General features: G+C 51.7%; 1 protein-coding gene across 4 annotated transcripts in view; it reads left to right on the forward strand.

The window, feature by feature from the left end:
• WWP1 (WW domain containing E3 ubiquitin protein ligase 1) overlaps positions 1 to 21,622 on the forward strand; it is a 78,669-nt gene that overhangs the window by 38,994 nt on the left and 18,053 nt on the right. For all 4 annotated transcript variants that reach the window (XM_084864298.1, XM_084864297.1, XM_084864299.1 and 1 more), the window contains 6 exons: positions 6,207 to 6,344; positions 6,426 to 6,486; positions 9,253 to 9,458; positions 17,042 to 17,372; positions 19,572 to 19,667; positions 20,824 to 20,998. In XM_084864298.1, coding sequence (XP_084720424.1) covers positions 6,207 to 6,344; positions 6,426 to 6,486; positions 9,253 to 9,458; positions 17,042 to 17,372; positions 19,572 to 19,667; positions 20,824 to 20,998 — 1,007 coding nt within the window. The remainder of the gene's footprint in view (positions 1 to 6,206; positions 6,345 to 6,425; positions 6,487 to 9,252; positions 9,459 to 17,041; positions 17,373 to 19,571; positions 19,668 to 20,823; positions 20,999 to 21,622) is intronic.

Consider the following 21,622-nt stretch of genomic DNA (forward strand, 5'->3'; position numbering starts at 1 on the left):
TTGATATGCTTGGTGCAAAATTTTCCATCTTCCCAGAAGTGGCATATTCTACCTGTGGGTTCTGGTCATTTGAGGAAAGTTAGAAGCCCATAAATTAATTATATTCTTGCTTTCTTAGATCTAGGACTTTTCTTCGTTAAATAAGCACTTATTGAATCTAAAGAAGAAACATAGAACAAACGGAGAACACTGTTTCTGACACACACACACACACACACACCCCCCCGTGATGTGAACCCAGCAGTCTCCACATCAGAATGTGTTTGTCCTTGTCAAGGTCATTGGCCCACTTTAGATTTATGAGGCTAGTTCCTTCCTGTACTCAAGGCCCTGATATTTTGTTCTCAAACATTTATCTTTCCACACACCCTTTCTCCTGGTGTATTGGGGGGGGGGGGGGGGGGTGAGTAGGTATTTCCTGCTTTCGAGGACGCTCACCTCTTCAGCCGTCATGGTGTATGTGAGCACAGCCGCCACAGCCTTCCGGAAGCCCACAGCCGAGCCGGCGGCAGGAGCTGTGTCCTGCAGGGCCCCTCACTTCACCTCAACCCCAGGGGCTCCAGGCCAGGCCTCTCCTACACGGAATGCTGTGTTCTGAGCCTCGTTTTTGCCCCCGTTAACCTTCAGTTGTGTGTGCAGACCACGTGAACACCAGGCTGAATGATGGAAGTCCTTTCATTGGCTCTGCAGACACACGCGGTGTGTTAGCTTTCTTTTCTCTGTCATCAGCCTTAGACATCTCTGCCTGCCCGCCCGCAGTGTGCACAGACCTGCTGCCTCAGAGGGAGCGAGGCAGGGAAGGAAGGAGGAGAGGGGCGAGTGGGACCAGGAGAGGGAACGTCAGACACATCGGTGAAAGCATTCGGCACCTCTGTCCTCCATGGACACTGGGAGGCGGGGCCTGGCCTCCGGAGACAGCACGGCCCAGGGTGCTCTGGGCCTGGAGGACACCCCGAGGCAGGAGGGACCAGCCTATCTCGGGCAGCCAGCCCTTTGGGTAACGCGTAAAGGAAGGGTGCTCTGGCCTCTCGGGTGGGCTGGAACGAGCTTCCTCAGGCAGCCGCCTGACGGGGCCTCGTTGTCGGTGCTGACCGCCGAGCTGGAGGCCCTGTGCAGGGATCCGCTCACCGCTTACTCCGGGGCAGGCGGCTCAGGGGGGAGCTTATGCTGGGAGGGTGCGGCTCTGGTGGGAGCAGGTGGCGCAGAGCCTGGCCTGCGCTGGGCCAGGAGGTGTGTCAGTGTCCCTGGGGGGAGAAAGGAGTGTGCATGAGTTCTCGCAGGCTAGAGGCAGGACTGCATGGCAGACTTCAGTTTGGAGACTGACGGCCACAGCTCTCCCGAGAGGAGTGTCTGATGGTGCCGTAGAACCAAGAACTTAAGTTGTCAAGGAAACCATTTAGAAATCTATTAAGTTCACTTAAACAGGAGCATTCTCTCCTACATTGACTAGTAGGAAGCAGCAGAGAAGCAGGCCTTCATACTGGAGGACAGAGCGCCATCCAAGTTAATGTTACTGAAAAATTTGCTTTTAGCCCAGCCAGGGAGGCTCCTTCACCAAGCACGGTGCCGGGGGCAGCTGGTCAATGATTCTCCCATTATTAATGTTCCTCTCTCTGTCTCTCTCGTCCTTCCTCTCTTAAATCAATAAAAAAATATTTTTAAAAGATTTGCTTTTAGCCTTATTTACCAGCTGATACTAGTTATTTGTTTAGGTTACTATGTCTTAAGTTCTCTTTTTAGAAATTGACTCAGTGTCAGCACAAACGAAGATGCTTTAAAGCTGAAGTTTAGGACAGACAGTATTTTATGTCTGGTGATGAGTGCATTTCTGTGTTAGACTCTCAGGATTGAAATGATTAGGTCGAAGGGAGTGGGCGGTTGTCAGGCCCGGGCTGTGCCTTGTCCTTCCTGTCCGGCCGCCCTCACCTGTGCCGGCGGGAGGCCCGCACGAGTGTTTGCACCTCACCGATAAAGGGAAGCGTTTCCTCCTCCAAGCGCTGCTCCACAGCAACGAGGTCAGATGCTGGTTGGTCATTTGTCTTTCATCACTCATGGTTGTCTTACTCTTGGCACATTTTTCTGTTTGTTTGTTGCTTTTCATTCACTAACTTAAAAGAGCTCTTGCTTTTTTCCTCCCAGTTAATTATTTGCCTCTTTTTTTTTTTTTATCCTGTTTTAATTTATAGAAGTTTAATATGTTGATCATAAAAATTAATTCATCTTCCATTATTTGTATGCTCAGAGAATCCTTTCTAATCCTATATTTGATAGTTCTCTATTTTCTTCTTGCACATTTATTATTTTGCTTTTTCTCTAAGTTCTTTTACATTCTGAGCTTTATCTTGTACCTGATGGGCAGGGAGCCGGCTGGCTGGGAGTGGGTGCACACAGACTAGGGCTGTGCTAGGAGGGCCTGTTCTGGGCCTGCGGACCACTCACTCCTTCTGTGTCTGCACCTGGTGCCCCCGCGTTTACGTGTGTCGGCCAGCCTCCTGCTTCGGTGTCCCTCCCTCGCGTGGTCTGGGTGACAAGTGGAATGTGGCCCAGCGAGGCAGAGCCCCTGGGGTGGCCTGGAAGGCAGTGCAGCTTCTGCCTGGGCCTCAGGCTCCTCACTGGCGCCTGGAAGCCGGAGCGGCTGTCCCGGCAGCACTCGCCCCCTCCCTAGCCCCGAGCACAGGAACCGAGCTGGGTTATTTTAAGTGACTGCGTTCTAGGATAATGTAATACTTAGCAATAAGTAATACAGTGTGCAAGCATTTTTAAAATAGGTTCCGATGTGACCGAGCTAAATTTGAAGGGTGAAATGCCTTAATGATTTTTGAATACCTTTTGTCTTCTGTGGGACAGAGCGTGCATGTTTTCAACAATTCCATGATTCGGGGATAATCCCTGGTCTGTGCCCGGCTCTCAGACCCGGCCGGTCCGTCCTGTGACGCTGAGGAGGCCTTTCTGGGAGGTCGGAGAGTGGCTCCCGGTTCCCGAGGACCGCACTGCCCTCTGCATTTTCTGTCACTTCACTCAACACTGTCTGTCAGTCTGTGGTGCGCCACTGACCGCCAGCTCTCTGCTGTCCTGGGGCTGCCATGTAGCTGAGGGGAGGACCTGCACCCCCCCAGGCAGAGCCCACGCCCGTGGCCCCTAGGGCTGCTGTTCAGTGCAGGGGGAGATGAATGGAGGGAAAGGAGCACACACACACACACCTCCCCCCCCCCCCCCCCCCCCCCCCCCGCAGGGCTGCTGTTCAGTACAGGGGGAGATAAATGGAGGGAAAGAAACACACACACACACACACACACACACACACCCACAGGGCTGGTGTTCAGTGCAGGGGGAGATGAATGGAGGGAAAGGGGAGGGCCTCCCCCCCCCCCGCCCCCCGCAGGGCTGCTGTTCAGTATAGGGGGAGATGAATGGAGGGAAAGGAGCACACACACACACACACACACACACCCGCAGGGCTAGTGTTCAGTGCAGGGAGGAGGATGAGTGGGAGCCCCTCACACAGCAGGTGCTCACTGTCAGTGGGTGGAGAGGTCTGAGCTGGCTGATTGTACTGTGATAGAACCCCCCCCCCCCCCAATGGATACAGGTGTAGATGGGAATTAGCATCTGATTGCCCCCAATTTTATGATTCAAAAATGGTAGAGCTCAGTGTTCCATGTTCAGAGTTGTGAGAGAGCAGATGATGTAAACACATAGGCTTAGGCACTTACACACACACATACACACACACACACACACACACACACCACACCACCTCAACACAGCCGGGCAGACAGGTCCTGGACCAACGAGTATTTGCAGCAATGATGATATTTGCAGAGGCCCAGTGACTCCAAGGCTCCCTTTCTTTAAAAAGCAGGGCAAAGACAGTGGGATGTGGTGCAGCTGTGAAAAAGAAGGATCTCTTACCCTCTGAGACAGCATGGAGGGACCTGGAGAGCATCATGCTAAGTGACATAAGCCAGTCAGAGAGGGACAAGTACCACATGATCTCACTCATATGTGGAATCTAATGAACAAAATGTATCAACCAACAAAATAGGACCCCAGGCATTGAACAGACAGATCTCAGAGGGGGGATGAGAAGAGATCAACCAAAGAGATTTATCTACTTGCTAGAGGCCTGGTGCATGAAAATCCGTGCACTTGGCAGTTGGGGGCAGGGCGGGGGGGGGGGGGGGGGGCGGTCTCAGCCCAGCCTGTACCCTCTCACAATCCGGGAGCCTTGGGTAGGGTCCCTAGGCCTGGCCTGAGATCAGGGCCTATTGGGGCTTTCCTTCCCCCACCACTGCAGGCAGCTGGCCCCACCCCTGCTGCTGCCACTGCTTGCCATCTGTGCAGTGCTGCCCCCTTCCCCTACCACCAGTGGCCTCCCTCTGCAGGCGACAGGCTGGGGTTCAATGGCTTGGCTGGCCTGGGCCTCCCTCTATGGGGCGATGGCTGGCTGGCCACACAACTGTCACAGCGTCCTGGCCAGTGGCCTGGGCCTCCCTCTTTCTTTGCTGTGGGGGGGGCCAGCCCTGCAATTTGCTATCTGCCTACCTGATCACCCCTAACTGCTAGCCTGCATACCTGATAGCCCCTAACTGCTAGTCTGCCTGCCTGATCGCCCCTAACCTCTCTGTCTGACTTCCTGATCACCTCTAACTGCTTGCTTGGGGATGGGGCCAGCCTGGTGAGGGGCCGTCTGCCTACCTGATTGCCCCTAACCACTTGCCTGCCTACCTGATTGCCCCTAACTACTCTCCCTGCCTGATTGCCCCTAACTCCTTGCTTGGGGGCAGGGCCAGCCCGTGAGGGGCCATGGTGGTCTGATCTCTGGTCGTTTTGATCATGACATCTCTGGTCTTTTATTATATAGGATATGCATAGACCATGGACACAGACAGTAGTGTGGTGAAGGCCTGGGGGGAGGGTAAAAGGAAGAAAATTGGGACATCTGTAATACTGTCAACAATATAATATACACGTTAAAAAACAAGGGGCAAAGCAAAGCTTACAAACCAAGGGAGAACTGTGGACGATGCTGGTTTGAGCACGGGTAGAAACGTGACTCTGCAGGTCCTGACTCTCCCAGGCAGTGTGATCGAGAGAGTGTTCCTGGACACGGGCCAGGAACAAGCATGACACCAAAGGTAGAGGCAGCTCCAGAGGAGAAAGGCATTTCAAAGGTGTGTAAGTTAGAATTCGGAATTGGCTGCACCAGGAGCAGACTGGGCGGGATGCCTTCACGCTGGTAGGTGCGAGTCAGCCTGGGCTGGCAAGTGCACGCAGAGCCCGCACCGAGTGCTGCCTGATGGACTCCGAGGCCGTGCCTTGAGCGGCGGTGCAAACCGCTAAGTGTGTTAGGAACAAGGAGCTCATCTCCAAACTGCAGGTGCTTGGAGTAGAGAGCGGTGATGAGTGAGGTAGAATGGAGCCAGTGTAGGTTCTTCAGGTCTGCACGTTAGCCCGGGCAGAGCCATGATGCCGCGTTGTAGGTTTTTTTTGTGTGTGTTAGCTTTTGTATTTTCTCGAGTTTCTCTATAATGTTTGTTGTTGTTTGTGATGTGAGCGTTGGTACAGATGTTGGGGTGGATTTTCTTTAAGGTTTTCTTTTATCAGAGGGTTGCATACTCTACAGAAGAAGGTGCAGTGAAATGAGCTTGAGTTTCAGGAAGAACGAGGTGTCCGGGCAGGAAGGACAGAGGTGGCCTTGTACAGAGGAAGCCACCGAGGGACCCCCGCCGAGCGCCTCGTGTCAGGCGTGGGCCACGTGTGCTGTGTGCCTGGCATTTGCACCTGTGGCAGGCCTTCGGTGTGATGCTCTTATAGCTCTGTTTGCCTTGAGGAGAGGAGGAGAGGAGCAGCCTGATTGCTCACTCGCCGCCCCGCTGGGCGTGCAGAGCCGAGTCAGTGCCACGCCGTCCGGCTCGCGCAGGGATGTGGCGCAGGCACCGGTGGGAGCCTGGGCCAGGAGCCTGTCCGGGCCAGGCTGGCCTGTCGTCCACCTGTCTCTGAGGTTCACGCCGAGCACAGGGCGCTGGCGGGCTGGGGCAGCCCGTGGTGGGCGAGGCAGGCGGGAGGGGGCGGCCTGGGTTGCGGGCTGGGTGCAGAGGACCCTCCCCGCACAGCCAGGGGCTGCAGTCATCTGCACTGCAGTTCTGGTCTCTGAGACAGTTCTGTGGGCAGCAGGAGCTTTCAACTTCGGATTTTTTTTCCAGTGGAAAGAGTGAAGGAACACCTGAAACTGTCCTTGGAGAACAAGAACGGCGTGGTGCAAACTGGCGAGTTGACGGTGGTGCTGGACGGGTTGGCGATTGAGCCAGAAAATCTGACGAGATGCAGCCCAGCCCCAACCAGTAAGCTTCTGTGTGTCTGCAAAATTCAGAGAACCATCAGCAGGAGGTATAAAATCCCTTTCTCTCTTTCTCGTTGTTCAGGAGAAATACAGAACGGTGACGCCCTACGGGAGAACGGAGAGCCCTCGGCCAGGACGAGCAGGTAGAGCATCCCCGCCTCGAGGCATCTGTGGCCTCAGCTTAGCGTTCGCCACGGAACTTAAAACGTCCGTTCGGTTGACTTCCTGCGAAAGCAGTGTGAAGCCAGCTGTATTGGGATAAGGCGCTTCCACAGCCCGCAGCCTCTGGCCTGCTGCTCGTCCCGCAGGCTGTCCCGCGAGGACGTGCTTTATCAGTGCAGTGGGACAGCACGGGCCCTCTGTCTGACGCCCATGCTGGAGGTGTCGGACTCCCTTCTGTCTCACTGCACGTGTGCGTTCCCAGCCTGCGTGTGCCAGGTTATCAGTAAGGCTGGCCGTGCGGGGATCGGGCCTCTTCTGCTCCCTGTGGACCATGGAAGAGAACACGTGGTCTTTCCCCAGAGACCAGCCTGCGTTTATCATCCGCTTCATTTATGTTTGATGGTAATGAAGAGAGTTTTCTGTTGGCGGCAGTCAAAGAGGAATGCAAGCGGGTAACAGGTGGACTGTAATGGAACGACCAGAACTCCAGAAGGGAGACTGCTGCTGGGAGAAGCCCGTCCCAGCACGGCCGCCTCCTCGCAGTCACAGCTCCCTGCTCCTGCGGGCCTGAGCAGAGGTGGTTGGCTTGAGTGAACGTATTTAGTGTCCATGTTGGAATTTACTTGGGCAGAATTAAGGGCAGCACAGTTAGGTTCATTAAAAGGTGTCAGTGGGTTATGGTGAGAAGTCTAGATCTCACTCCTGGTACAGTGGCTTTTAAGGGGAGGGGCGGGATCTGACTTAAATCTAAAAAGAAAACCAAGCTGAGGCTGTTAGAGGCGCCTCTCAGCGACACCAGAGGTGATACCAGACAGGACAGCCCCCGAGCCATCCTCAGTGCAGATGACTGCGGCCCCTGGCTGTGCGGGGAGCGCTGCCCGCCCTCTGTCCTTGGTTTCTCAGGTAGAGGAGTTTATACAGAGACCTTGGCCGCGCTGTGAAAAGCTGGCTTGTTAAAGCAGTTAGAGCATGTGCCTTCATTGAAAAAGCAAAGCCTGCAGGCCTCTGCATCTGGCTCAGACGGGCTCTCAGCTCATCTGAGGAGCAGGTGAGGGGGTGGGGTTAGGCCCTCTTGTCTATGGAATTCCTTGCTGACTCTTTCAGTGCAGATTAATTCCCAAGGCCCCTTTTACTTTGTGGTGGCCTTTCAGAATCCATGGGGAGCACCCGGCAACCTTACCTTGCCAAGTCTGAGACTGCAGGCTTCTCTGCTCAGGGGTGAACAGCCCTTTTTTCCTTCGCCCTCCCCCTCCCTCTGTGCAGTCTCTCCTTAGGGAGGGTTTTAGTCATTTGCTGAGTCCTTGGCTGGGAAGAAAATGGCTGATTAGTTATAAGCCAGCTGTGCATTGCCACACTTAACAGCTTTATTTTAACTTTCCTGCCTCAGTGTCTGTCCCCCCTGCCCTGGAACAGCAGCAGGTGGCTCCGTGGGAGCGGATGGAGGGGATGTGGTTGGACTGCTCTCCCTTCAGGGCTCACAGTCACCCAGGCCCAGCCACTGGCCACTGGCCACTGCCCGGGAGGGTCACAATATCTGCTTTTGCAGTTGTGGTTTCTGTATGTTTCCAATTTCTGTTTTTTGCAGTTTTCAACTGTCGATTGTAAATTATTACTAATTTATATTTGATGGTAATGAAGGGAGGCTTTCTTCATTAATCTCTACAATTATGAGATTTTTCTGATCAATAGAATTACAATATTTTGAAATTGATTTTGTTTCACAAGTATTTTGAAGATATTTCTGAGCATCTATATATATAAAAGGCTAATATGCTAAGTGTCCATCTGGGTAATGACATCACATAGCAGCTCTCGGCTTCCTCTCCCTAGCAACTAGCCTCCTTGCAGTTTCTTCAGCCCAGGAGCATGACTTGCTTTATAGCCAGGTGGAATCATTTCACACTGTAACCAAATGTCTGTGAAGCGTTTTCCTGTGCCTCATCTCATTTGATCCTCACAGAAGTCATGGAGTAGGTAGACAGGAGACTTGGTGGGATCCTATTTTCTTTTCATTAGCTGGAAATCAGAGATTTAGAAAGCTTAGAAACTTGATCTGACTGAAAAGAAGAAATGGTGGACCTTGAAAATGACTTTGGGTTTTCTTACTACACAGAATATAGTCAAACACTGCCACACAGGGAGAACAAACACCCTTTGTTCTCCCTGTGTGATCTATAATAATAATCTGCTTCGTGTTGATATTTACTGCTGTTTCACTGGCAATTACCTGTAAGAGAAGTTGGGTGCTTCACTGACTGGAAAAAGTTCAGGTACATCAGAAAGCAGATCTAATTAAGCAAGTTTATCTATATATAAAGCTATCACTGTCGCTGTCAATTGTGAATTTCTATTTTAGAGAAAGGATGAATAGTGATATTAAAATATTTCTTCTAATTAATTTCCTTTCAATGTGCATGAATTTGTGCATTGGGCCAGTAGTTTAAAATTAGTATTCTTAGACTTAAGTATTTAAAATGTACAATTTGAACATTATTTTGAGGGACAGAATTTATTTTGATTTAGTATAGTTGTATTTTTCAGCATAGATTTATGTGGTAGTATGGGATATGCTTAGAACCAGAAGTATTTTAAATCTTTATGTAAGAAAGCATGCCCTGTATTTGTTCGTTGCTCTCTGTCGTTTTATTTGAATGTGAAGAACTTGGTAGGTTTTTCTTATGACCATTTTGAGGAGAAGTTGTTGAATTGTACTGAGTTCACTGAAGTCAGACATCTTGCTTCTGAAGGTTGACTGCTGAAGGTGCAGGTGGAGCAGACAGCCGAGCGCCCACTCCCGCTGAAGTGCAGAACTGCTACTCCCACGTGGCGAATGGAGGCAGCACACCTTCCTCTCCGGCTCCGGCTCTGGCTCCGGCTCCATCTCCAGGTGCTGCCAGACCCCAAAACACACCAGCTCCCAGACCATGCACAGCTGAGCCCGTCGGTGACACTGGTAAGTCTGTGATAGGGCGCATGTGCGTGGAGATTCCGGGACACTGCCTCTTGTTGCAGTCTTTCCTGTCCTCAGCTCCACAGTAGCAATTCAGATGACAAGGCCTGAGCTTTTTAGCAGTAATTTTGAATTTTCTAGATTACTTTGGGAAATACACCCAAAATACATTAATTTAGAGATCACAGCACATTTCACTAAGCAGAATGTACAATTTTTTTTTTAAAATATATTTTATTGATTTTTTACAGAGAGGGAGAGGGATAGAGAGTTAGAAACATCGATGAGAGAGAATCATCGATCAGCTGCTTCTTGCACACCCCCTACTGGGGATGTGCCCACAACCATGGTACATGCCCCTGACCCGAATCGAACCCGGGACCTTTCAGTCCGCAGTTCGACGCTCTATCTATTGAGCCAAACTGGTTTCGGCCAAAATGTACAATTTTTTACTATATTCTGTATCTAGTATGTGATAGCTAGATTTCTAGGCTTTATAAAAGTACAATCCTATATAGTAAGAGAGGAATATGCTAATTATTTGTTACACCAGAAGGCATAACGACTGGATCACGGATCAACAGGAGGCTGGGGCAGTGAGCTACAAGCATCACTGCCCCAGGCGGTGGAGAGCTGCAGAAAGGGGCAGGGCAGCCAGCTATGGGGGTTGGGGGGAAGGATCTACAGGAGAACGGGGCAGCGGGCAGAGCTACAGGAAAGTGGCAGTGAGCTACCGGTGCACAGATTTGTGCGCAGGGCTACTAGTGTGATTCATAATAGGGAATGTATTTCTAAAAGAACCTAAGTGACTTCATGGACTTGTCGGTAATGAATGGTTCCTATAACTATAGTCTACAAATATTTTATTTCTTGGCATGTAAACTGGTAAGAAAATGTGCTGTCAGAAAGTTTTGTGTTTTTCAAGAGTTAAGTGTTCTGTTATAGAAGGAAGATTCCACTGATCCTACTTTTCAGTGGACTTTGCTGTAAATTCCATGGATTCTTTTTGTTGTTATTTTCTTTATACATTAATTCTTTCAGACAGATCTCTTAAAATTCGAACATTTTAGGTCTTGCTGAGATGACCATCATGTGTGCTGGGCTGGAGTCGGGTCTCTTGGTCCCAGAGCCTGTGTTCTGCCCAGTGTTTTCTGTTTATGGCAAGTTATTCAAAAGTAGAAGCATGAAGAGAAGCGACTCAGTGATTAAATGAAAACAGGCTGATTTATCAATGAGACAATCTGCATTTACACTTGAGGTTGGGGGTTACTTACCATGTGTTATCTTCAGAGTTTTTGTAAACATTGGAACTGACATGAGTTTTTAAAAATTTAATTGGCCTATTAATGCTTCTCCCTTAAAAATATATTAACTTGCCGAAACCGGTTTGGCTCAGTGGATAGAGCGTCGGCCTGTGGACTGAAAGGTCCCAGGTTCGATTCCGGTCAAGGGCATGTACCTTGGTTGCGGACACATCCCCAGTAGGGGGTGTGCAAGAGGCAGCTGGTCGATGATTCTCTCTCATCGATGTTTCTGACTCTCTATCCCTCTCTCTTCCTCTCTGTAAAAAAATCAATAAAATACATATTACAAATATATATATATATATAAATATATATATATAAACTTGCCCTGACAGTGGCTCAGTCTGTTGGAGCGTTCTTCCGTGCACCAAACAGTTTCAGTTTCAATCCCTCTGGGCCAGTACAGGAGGCAACCAATCAATGTTTCTCTCCCACACCGATGTTTCTCTCTAAAATCAGTAAAAAATATCCTCGGGTGAGCATTTAAAATATCTGTATGAATAAATGAACTTAAAGACCCTCGGAACAAAAATAGGTAGAACTGTTTTGTTAAATTAAATTAATTCCAGGTGGCTGAGAAACGGAGAGAAAAGATATACACCCCGGGTAAAGGCGGAGAGAGACGCATTCCTTTCTGATTCTGGCCAACTTTCTAGTAAGAACATTTGTTTCAGGTTTCTGCTAGCAGAGGAGGAAAGGGAACGTCTTAGATTATCCAGAATTGTCTGTAAGCGAAGAACAGCTCAGTTAAGATTGTTAATGAGATTCCAGGTGCGGAGCTGAGTGAAGAACCAGCGTGAGCAGCGTCCTCGCTGATTCCAAGAGTAAGTGCAGTAATTAAGTCTCCTACGACAGAGGTCGGCAAACTCATTAGTCCACAGAGCCAAATATCAACAAGACAACGATTGACATTTTTTTTGAGAGCCAAATTTTTTAAACTTAAACTTCTTCTAATGCCACTTTTTCAACATAGACTTGCCCAGGCCGTGGTATTTTGTGGAAGAGCCACACTCAAGGAACCAAAGAGCCGCATGTGGCTCGCGAGCCACAGTTTGCCAACCACAGCCCTAGATTCCGTTCCGTGTTATCTACCCTGATTCAAATAGTACAAGTTCTGTCTTGTTTTATTTTGTTAATTCTCACCCGAGGATATTTCTTCCATTGTTTTTTAGAGAGTAGGAAGGAGGTAGGGAGAGAGAGGGAAAGAGGGAGGGAGGGAAACAGAGAGAGAGAGAGAGAGAGAGAGAGAGAGAGAGAGAGAAGGGTGGGGATTGGACCTACAACTCGGCTACAAGCCCTTGACCTGGAATCAAACCTTCAACCTTGGTGTGCAGGCCAACACTCTATCCACTGAGCAACACCAGCCAGGGCAAATATTACTGTTTTTTAAATTACCTGAGGACATAGCTATAGGAAGGACCAAAATTTTATTTCTTTAAAATGTCAGCACATGGAAAAATGGTTTATCTGAGTGCCAGTCCTTCACAGTGAAGCATGAATCCAGGGCTGTGTGGCCAGAGGGGGTTTTGAGTTTGGTATCCATACTAAAAACCATGATAAAAAACACCTAGTTACCCACCCATTAAAAATTATATTTTAAACTATGTAACTCTCTTGCAAACTCTCCAGAGAGGTTGTACAAAATGAAAATAACGCCTTGTGTAGGTGCCCCCCGCTGTTCCCAGGAGTAATTCGAGGGTGTGAGCGCTCCGGAAGGCCTGCCTCGCCCGCACCTGGGAGCGGAGTGGGCAGCGCGTGCTTCCTGCTGCCGCAGCTGCCTGAGCCCAGCGCTGCAGGGACCGCTGGCCGCAGGCACTGGCACGTGCTGTGTGGCTGCCAAAGAGGCAATCTCTTCTTTAACCCACAGCTCGTCTGTGATTTAGAGACTTCACATGGGAATAATTTCCCTTGGTTGTCCTTGTGAGAAACCCCAAGGTGAAAATAAGACACGTGAGGAGCTGGAATGAAGGCTCCGGCCAGGATATTCACAGGAAACAGAGGAGCCCAAGGCCATCCGGGTGCCTGTTCTGGATGTGCGCCCCGTTTCCCCCAGAACCGGCTCCGTAGCTGTGGGGAATGCCAGTGCTGGAAGAGCCGAGGCCGAGTGCTCGGCTAGGGAGGGTGCTGGGTAGCCCCAGCTCTGCTTCTGCCTGCCCTCGCGGTTTGGACTCTGTCTCAGAGTTGTGCCATTTGTCTTCTGTGCCTCGATGGCCTCAAACATGCCTCCACCCAGCACAGTGACGTAGCACCTCTGACTATTGTTGGTGACATCTGACGGAACTGTGCACTGCGTCATTCCATTGGCCAGTCTGCAGCTTCCGGAACCCGCTGTGGCAGCCGCTGCTGACCCATGTCTTTCCTACTGTCTGTCAGCCCTCAGTGGGAGGATGAACCCAGGTATATTTTCAGGGAATGGTTTTTCTTTTAAGGTCTTAGTGCAAAATTGTATTCCTCTTTTGCATGAAGGCCTTTAAACATTAGTTTCACTGTTAGAATGGGTGCAGGAGCGTGCATGTTCTGTGTCTGTCACATGACAGGTTTTAATCCCTTACCTTCAACACCACAGTCCTCAGACCTGTAGAGCCGAGAGGTGTGTGTTTCGTAAACGCATTGGCTGGCAGAATAGCTAGCACTGGTTTGAGAGTTCTCTGAGTTTGCTGTGCTTAGGACGAGTGTGGGCCCAGGTGTGCTTGGTGTTATGTCGTGTGCTGGGTCCTGTCACCGTTCGGAGTCCACAGAGGTATGAGGCGTGGACACCTATGGGTGGGCCTGTGCTGAGAAGGAGCTCGAGACAAAGGGTTCTCAGTCAGAAGGTGCATGCCGGCTCCCGTGGGGCTGAGTCTTGAGTGAGGGATTGTTTGATATGTGTAGCTGCTATGAACATTGGTCGTTTTAAGCTAAATGGTAGGAGTCAGTCATGATGTGAAGATTAGACCTGGCTTCTCACAGGACGAGGTTCAGATCCCAGCCCTGCCACTCCACATAGTGACCAGACTTTCCAAAATTCAGCACCTCTGTTTCTGAAAGAGGGTATACTCAAGTTACTGCTTACAGGATTCCTTCAAATTCCTTCAAATAGTCCTTGGACAGGGGCAGACTTTAAGAGAAATACTATTTTCTTTTCTACTTCTTCCCTCTGTCCCTAGCCTGTAGTGGCAGATAACTTTTTCTAATACAGAATTTCTAGAGGCCCAGTGGAGTCCCTTGGCCTGGTCTGCAGAGATTGGGCCGAAACCAGCAGTCAGACATCCCCTGAGAGGTCCTGGAGTGCAAGAGGGCACTCTGCAAAGTTGCTGTCACTCAACAGCTCCTGCATTGAACATATGGTGGTCAGTGCAAATCATAGCTACCGGCCGGTTAGCCAGTCAGCCAGTCACTTAGGCTTATATATATATAAACTAGAGGCCTGGTACGAGAAATTCGTGCACAGGGGAGGGGAATGCCCCTCTGCCCTGCCTGCACCCTCTCCAATCTGAGACCCATTAAGGGATGTCCCTCTTACAATCCAGGACTGCTGGCTCCCAACCGCTCAATTCCCTGCCTGCCAGCCTGATCACCTCTAACCGCTTCTGCCTGCCAGCCTGATCACCCCCTAACCACTCCCCTGCTAGCCAGATAGATGCCTAACGGCTCCCCTGCTGGCCCGATTGCCCCAAACGGCCTTCCCCTGCTAGCCTGGTAATCTCTAAATGCCCTCCCCTGCAGGCCTGGTCCCTCCCAACTGCCCTCCTCTGCAGGCCTGATTGCTCCCAACTGCCCTTTCCAGCTGGCCTGATCATTCTCAACTGCCCTCCCTTGCTGGCCTGATTGCCCTCAACTTCTCTCCCCTGCAAGTCTGGATTCCCTCTCAACTGCCCTCTCCTGCAGGCCTAGTCACCCCTAACTGCCCTCTCCTGCTGGCCTGGGACCCTCCCTCCAACTGCCCTCCCCTGCAGGCTTGGTCCCTCCCAACTGCCCTCCTCTGCCGGCCCAATTACCCCTAACTGCTCTCCCCCACTGGCCTGATTGCCCACAACTGCCCTCCCCTGCCAGCCATCTTGTGGCGGCCATCTTGTGTCCACATGGGGACAGACATCTTGTGTCTTGGAATGATGTGGTCAATTTGCATATTACTCTTTTATTAGATAGGATTAGAGGCCCACTGCACAAAATTCATGCATAGGTAGGGTCCCTATCGGCTGCTGGCTGCCAGCCGGGGCCTCCCTTGCCGGCTGCTGGCTGCTGGGGCTTCGTTCTGCATGCCCTCCCGCCCCATGGTCAGCACATGTCATAGTGAGTAAAAGGGGACATATTAGGCTTTTATATAGAGAGAAGATTGTTTTATTCATAAAGCAGACTGTAGTTCAATATGGCAAGTTTTAGGCATGGCTAACTGGTTTCACGTGTTTATTGGACTTCTGTTTGTGGCATTTTGCTTTGCAATAATTATCGATTCACAGGAAGTCCCCATGACGCACAGGAAGGTCTGCTCCCTCCACCACCTCCCATGGAGCTGCTCGCAGGACCAGTGAGCGCTGGGCACGAGGGCATGCCGCGAGTCCGATGCCAGGCTCCAGGAGGCACGGCGCTGCCTTTGGGGTTTTTGTTCTAGTCTTTGAATCACCGTCAGAGTGTGGCCTCCTGGTTGTAGAATTGGGGACTTAGTTTTGGCCTTTACAAATGTCAGGTTTTCCAAAAGTTCTCAGTGTGTTTGGATGGAATATATATATATTGTAGAAACTCAAACTACCGCTCTACCTCTGTAATTTATTTAGGTCAGGGTATTGATTGTGTTATTAAATTCTTCATAAATTAATTATATTAGTATTCCAAAGTTATTCTAATTACACTTCAAATAGTAATTATATTTCTATTAATGCTTTGTTATCTGCATAGTTCTGAAAGCGGTGTATTTAGTTCTTTTTTAATTTGTCTTTAATTTATTGGTTCAACAAATATTTTTTGTTTTCATATGCCAGGTGTTTTGTATCTGTTGGGAATACAAAAGTGAAAAAATCTGACCAATTTTTTTGCACTCTGCACTTTAATTAAAAATAAGTAAACACAAATAAATAGAATATTTCACAACTGAGAAACCCACAATATAATATGGAGCTGGTGGGGCGGGCAGGGACGGCATCGGATTGGATGCTCCAGACGCTGTCCTGATGGCACCACTGAGCAGGACTCTCCCCAAGGGAAAGCAGTAGCCGGTCCTCTGAGATTGGGGACCGACAGCGCCGGCACAGGCCTGGGAGGGAGGCCAGGCAGCACTGTGCGACCAGGTGTGGCCGTGGGGAAGGTGTGGATTGCATTTCCCAGGGGCATGAAGATGGGTTATCTGGTCTGGAGGGTGGGCCGTGTGGACGAAGGACAGGGGCTGTTGCTGTAACCTAAGCAGGAGCGGTGGCCGGGCAGTGGCACGCTGGGCACCCTCACTGTGGCTCTTGCAGGGCACCGTCTGCTCCACGGGCCCAGGCCCAGGCCGCTCTCGTGCTGGCACCATTTCATCTTGTACTGCTGGGAAGATGCTGCCACCTTTTCTCGTGTGGACATGAGGGCTCACACGGAGGAGCACACGTGGAGGAGGCGGCTTCTGAGAGCACGGTGGGGAGGGGAAGAGGGGGTCCTCGCACGTCCCGCCTCCGTCCTCTCGGCCAGTGTCAGACACTGACGTGGGGGCTGCTCCTCGTCCTGCGCTGCCTGTGTCCTCTCCAAAGCCGTTCTCCCCACACTCGGCAGGACCCACTGACCTGCCCATGTGCACTGAGCTCACCCACTCTGTCTGCAGGCCGGCCTGGCACCCAGGCTTCCTTGGCCCTCCTGTGTCAGAGCTGTGGTGTGTGATCTCATCAGTTTTGTTCAACTGTCTGCTCTCTTTCCAGTTGTATTAACTTCCTTTTCCAGGTCCTGGGGCTGAAACAGACCCAGTGCTGGGCTGGGTTTCTGGACTGGAGTCTGGGCCCGAACACTGGGCAGTCCCTGTAGCGCTGGCTGAGTCAGTGCCCCTCGCCCTCCCCGCACCTGCCAGCCACTGTCTGCAGCCAAGGGCCACCCTCAAGTCCCTTTATCCCTATGCAGATGTTCAGAATGGTCATTTGGAGGAAAAATATTGTTATCCTAATGTTGGTTTCTCTTTCCTTAGGGTTTTTTTTTTGTATATAAGGACTTTTTTATATCTCTAAAATGGGAGCACAAAAGATGGAGTCTGTCCTATTTTATGTTCGTCAGTCCCCGAGGCCCCACTGTGTGCGCTGTGCTCGGCCTGGTCCTCAGTCACATGGCCTGTTCATTGCCTTGCAGCTAATGGAGAGTCATCCTCGCAGGCACCGGCCCCACCGGAGGACGCTGCGCCAGGGCAGGCGGGGGCCCCCGAGGCCAGTGCCCGGGCCGCCCCTGGCCCTGTGCCCCCTGGGGAGGAGGCCCTGGGTCCAGAAGCGCCGGTGCCCTCTGAGCGCAGTGGCGGCGGCTTCCCAGATGGCGATGGTGCGGCCGTCGGGGCCGGGACCTGCAACCTGGACGCTGCAGCCTCTGCCGCCGGAAGCAGCTCGGCCTCGGAAGCAGCCAAGCTGCGGCAGCCAGGTGGGAGTGTGGAGCCCGGGCGGAGCGCCAGCCCAGAGAGCCTGCCCTCCGGGTACGTGCCCTTCCCTTCCCTTCCCTTCCCGAGTGTCAGACTTCCCGGCGATGGCTCTGCCCGTGTGAGTCCGGCTGATTGTGTGTGCAGGGTGAGCCATGGCACACGGTCCCCCCTCGAAGCGTGGGCAGAGGGCAGAGGGGCAGCTGTGTCACCGACAGGCCCTCCTGACCCTCTGCTTGGAGTCCCTTTTCCTGAGTGTGACCGTGGCTACCCTAGCACGGCCTCCTCTCTGCAGCCTCTGCTGTCCGCCCCAGCACCCCCACTCAAGAACTCTCAGTCCCGAGTCGGGGGTCACCCAGCTCCAGACCGGTTCCCACGGCTCTGCGGTGGTTTTTGATCCTCTGCATCTCCCACGGCACGACTTTGAGGGGAAGAGCCTGCCTCCACCTGGCGTCTCCCTCCCGTGTCATCCAGCTGCTCATGTGGTGCTTGGCTTGGAGGCTCTAGCATGAATGGGTCCGTGCCTTTGCGTTTGTGAGAATTTGGGGCCAGAGGCTAGAAAGGGGCAAGCAGGTCTCAGCTGCTCTGAGCGGCATCACCTGCTCAGAGGCCACACGCAAAGCTGGAGGCGTGGGCGGAGCCTCCACTGCTGTGGGGCATGGCCTGCACCTCAGTCATGTCCGCCCACCGCGGAGGCGGTCCCGGTCCTGTCCAGTGCACACGGAGGCGGGCCCGGTCCTGTCCAGCCACTGCGGACGCGGCCCTGGGCTCACCTGAGTTTCTGCCCGTGTCCTTCCTTTGCAGCCCCAGGACCATGTTCTCTAAAACCAGGCAGAGGAGTCCCCACAGTTAGTGAGGACAGGAGGAGGGGTGGGGAGCAGGCCTGTTCCTGGCTCAGCTGCCAGGAGGCTCTCCAGAGTCACGTGAGGAAGGGCCCTGCCCTCCTGAGTGTGTGGCAGCTGGGGGCGGGGGAGTGTTAAGAGTGTGTGTGCGTGTGTGCACCTGTGCACTCTGTCAGGGAGCAGCATCAGTAAGTGAGGGCGTTTCATGGGGAAATCAGTGAGGCCTCCCTAATAAAAAAGAAATCAAACTTAACTGGATCCTCGTATTTAAGACAAAAATACTTTCTATTCTTTCAAACTGGAAACAAGCATGTTAAAACTCAGGAATACCAGGTCTTTATTTTGTACTAGAAGCCCCATGCTCAGGCCCTGGAGCCGCCTCTTTCTCCGGGAGCCGCCTTTTCCGCTCCAGCCCCTCCTTCCCACGCTGCCAAGGCCCTGAGAGACCAGGAGTGGGGCAGAACGCCCTTCACTCTGTGGCTGAGTATGCAAATTAACCACCAGCTTTGTTGGGTTAATTTGCATATCACTCCTGATTGGCTAGTGGTGTAGCAGAGGTACGGTCAATTTACATGTTTGTCTGTTATTAGGAAAGATGTTTAAAACGTTTCTTCTATATCATATGGAAAGACTGGAGAGGAAGAGGCAGGGAGCACAGAAGAGAGTGTGAGATGGGGAGTAGAGTCTCGAGTGGAACAGGGAAGACACAGTGGGGTGTCTGCAGACTTTCCGGCTCCTCTCAGGCCAGAGCGGGACAGCTGTGCACAGAGGCGACCCTGGTGCCCAGGGAGGGAGGCCCGCAGGGAGCAGGGCCCTGGCTTCTGCAGGCCGCACCTGCTGGTAGCTCAGATGCATGGTTTTGAAATTGCAGGCAAAACTGGCTGTCACTTCCCTGACATTTGTGCCTCGGGCTTGCTGTTAGACTGAAAGTTCCTCTGCCCCAGTGTCTTCTTTAAAACATTACATATTCTGCCCTAGCCGGTTTGGCTCAGTGGATAGAGCACCAGCTTGTGGACTGAAGGGTCGATTATGGTTAAGGGCATATGCCTGAGTTGTGGGCTCTATCCCCAGTAGGGGGCATGCAGGAGGCAGCCAATCAATGATTCTCATTATTGATGTTTCTATCTCTTTCTCCCTCTCCCTTTCTCTCTGAAATCAATAAAAATATATACCTAAAAAGTAAAAATAAAAATATTACATATTCTGTCTTCTTCTGCTGACTGTACTTACAGTGTTAATGAAAGGAAAAATGTAAGAACTTAAGAAAAGCACTAATAATTGAGTAAAGAAATAATAATATGTTATATATTTAGACTTTTAAAATGAAACCTGTAATTCCTTGGTTATAACGGGGAATCATGTTTCAGATTGTCTCATTTGTTGTCTCTTACTTACATTTTTGCATTTTTTAAAGGTGGGAGCAGAGGAAAGACCCTCACGGGAGAACCTATTACGTGGATCATAACACTCGAACGACCACGTGGGAGAGGCCACAGCCTTTACCCCCAGGGTAAGGTGCAGCTGACTGTATCCGGGTGTTTCTCACACTCTGGCCTCCGCATTTACTTCCTGCGGCAGAGCGTGACTCATTCTGCACATTGTTTCCTTTCGTTGGCTTGAAGGGCTTCCTACAAGGTGGTCAAACACTGGCATGAGTTACTGCAGCCTGCCTAACTGTTTAAGGAGTGTTCTCGTAGATAGTGACCCGAATTCCATTACTTGTGGGGTGTACGGGCTGGTAGAGGCGTAAACCAGTGAAGGCCCAGAGGTGGTCACAGTGGCCTGCCATCATGTGGGGTGGGCATCCTAGACATTTCTGTTGCCCTGTCCCCAAAGGCCATTTACACTCATGCCCCTGTCCTTGGTTTTCTGTCTCATCTCGTGAGCATGCCGCCCACTAGCCAGCTCAGGTGCTAGTCAGTGTCCGCACTTGGCCTGCAGCCTGCATTTCCCCTCCTCGTCTTTCCTCCTGGGAGCTCTGTCCACCAGTACAAAGCGCACCCCGTCCCAAAGCTCACAGCCAGCAGTGCTCTCTGTGTGAGGCTGGCTGCTGCGAGGATTCGAGAGCATCCTGTCATTAGTGCCCACAGCAGGTTGCAGGTGACCTGGGGACGGCGTGTCCAGGTGTGCAGGTGGGGAAGGGCATTCTCATCTGAGGGACCAGGAGGGAGTGCACGTGGCTCCACGCGATCCCAGAAGGAGCGTCGGGGTGTCGGGCACTGAGGCTGGAATTGTTCGGGTTCGTGCTGAGCTGCACCTGAGAGCTTGGCAGGGGGAAGGCGTGCCTGCAGCGCGTGCAGGTCGGTGGGCAGAGAGCCCCCAAAAGCCTGGCGTTCGCGCCCTGCTGTGGCCGTGGCCGTGGGCGGTTGCCAGGTGCAGTCAGCGCTCAGTGGGTGAGGCTTCCCAGAAAAGGGCCTTGATCCTGGGACAGTTCAGTCTGTGGCCCCTTTGTGAGGCCGAGCTTAGAAATCCTGGGAGGTGTTTATCTAATATAAATAGCACGTTACATGTTAATCGTTTTTCTGAGGAATATAAGTTACATTGCTTTAAAGTTATTGTATCATGGCTTGGACTTGATCATTGAGTCATTTGCGTGAAGTGTTAAATGACTGCTTCCCAGTGCTGCTGCTGAGCGGCTGTCTGTTTTTGTTGCTGTCCTGGGGCAGCTGGGAGAGAAGAGTGGACGACCGGGGCCGGGTGTACTACGTGGACCACAACACCAGGACCACCACGTGGCAGCGGCCGACCCTGGAGTCCGTGCGGGACTTCGAGCAGTGGCAGTCCCAGCGCAGCCAGCTGCAGGGCGCTCTGCAGCAGTTCAACCAGCGCTACCTCTACTCGGTGAGCAGCCCAGGCACCACCTTCCATTCTACCACCTTCCCTCCTGCCATGTTCTCTTCTGCCCAGTTAGAGGGCATGTAGGATTCGACCTTTGACAAAGATTCTGATACATATAACCACTTTGAGCCATTTTTTAAGAATTCCAGCTTCCTAATATAACTTACAGACTCAGTGTTTGTCCTTATTAAATGATAGCTTCATAAATGCAACATGTATATATATATATATATATATATATATATATATATATATATATATATATATATAAAAGCCTAAGCAACCATCACAACTGAAACAACTAGAAAGACGACCGAACAGGCTGTGTGGGGTGACCAGGTCAGCAGGGAGGTTAGTGAGGGATGACCAAACGACTGAACAGAGGGCTGCATGGACTGAAAAGCAAGCTGCATGGGGCGACCAGGCTGGGGGGTGGCAGTGGGGGGCGACCAGGCCGGCAGAGGGGGGCAGCTAGGGCTGACCAGGCCAGCAGGGGTGGGGGTGGGCAATTAGGGGCAACCAGGCCAGTGGACAGCGTCAGTTGGGGACAATTAGACCGGCAGGCAGAGACAGTTAGGGATGATCAGGCTGGTGGGGGTGGGGGGGTAGTTAGGGGCAAGCAGACCA

This window comes from Pipistrellus hanaki, assembly GCF_964339955.1.
Source record: "Pipistrellus hanaki genome assembly, chromosome: 17".
NCBI classification, from domain to species: Eukaryota; Metazoa; Chordata; class Mammalia; order Chiroptera; family Vespertilionidae; genus Pipistrellus; species Pipistrellus hanaki.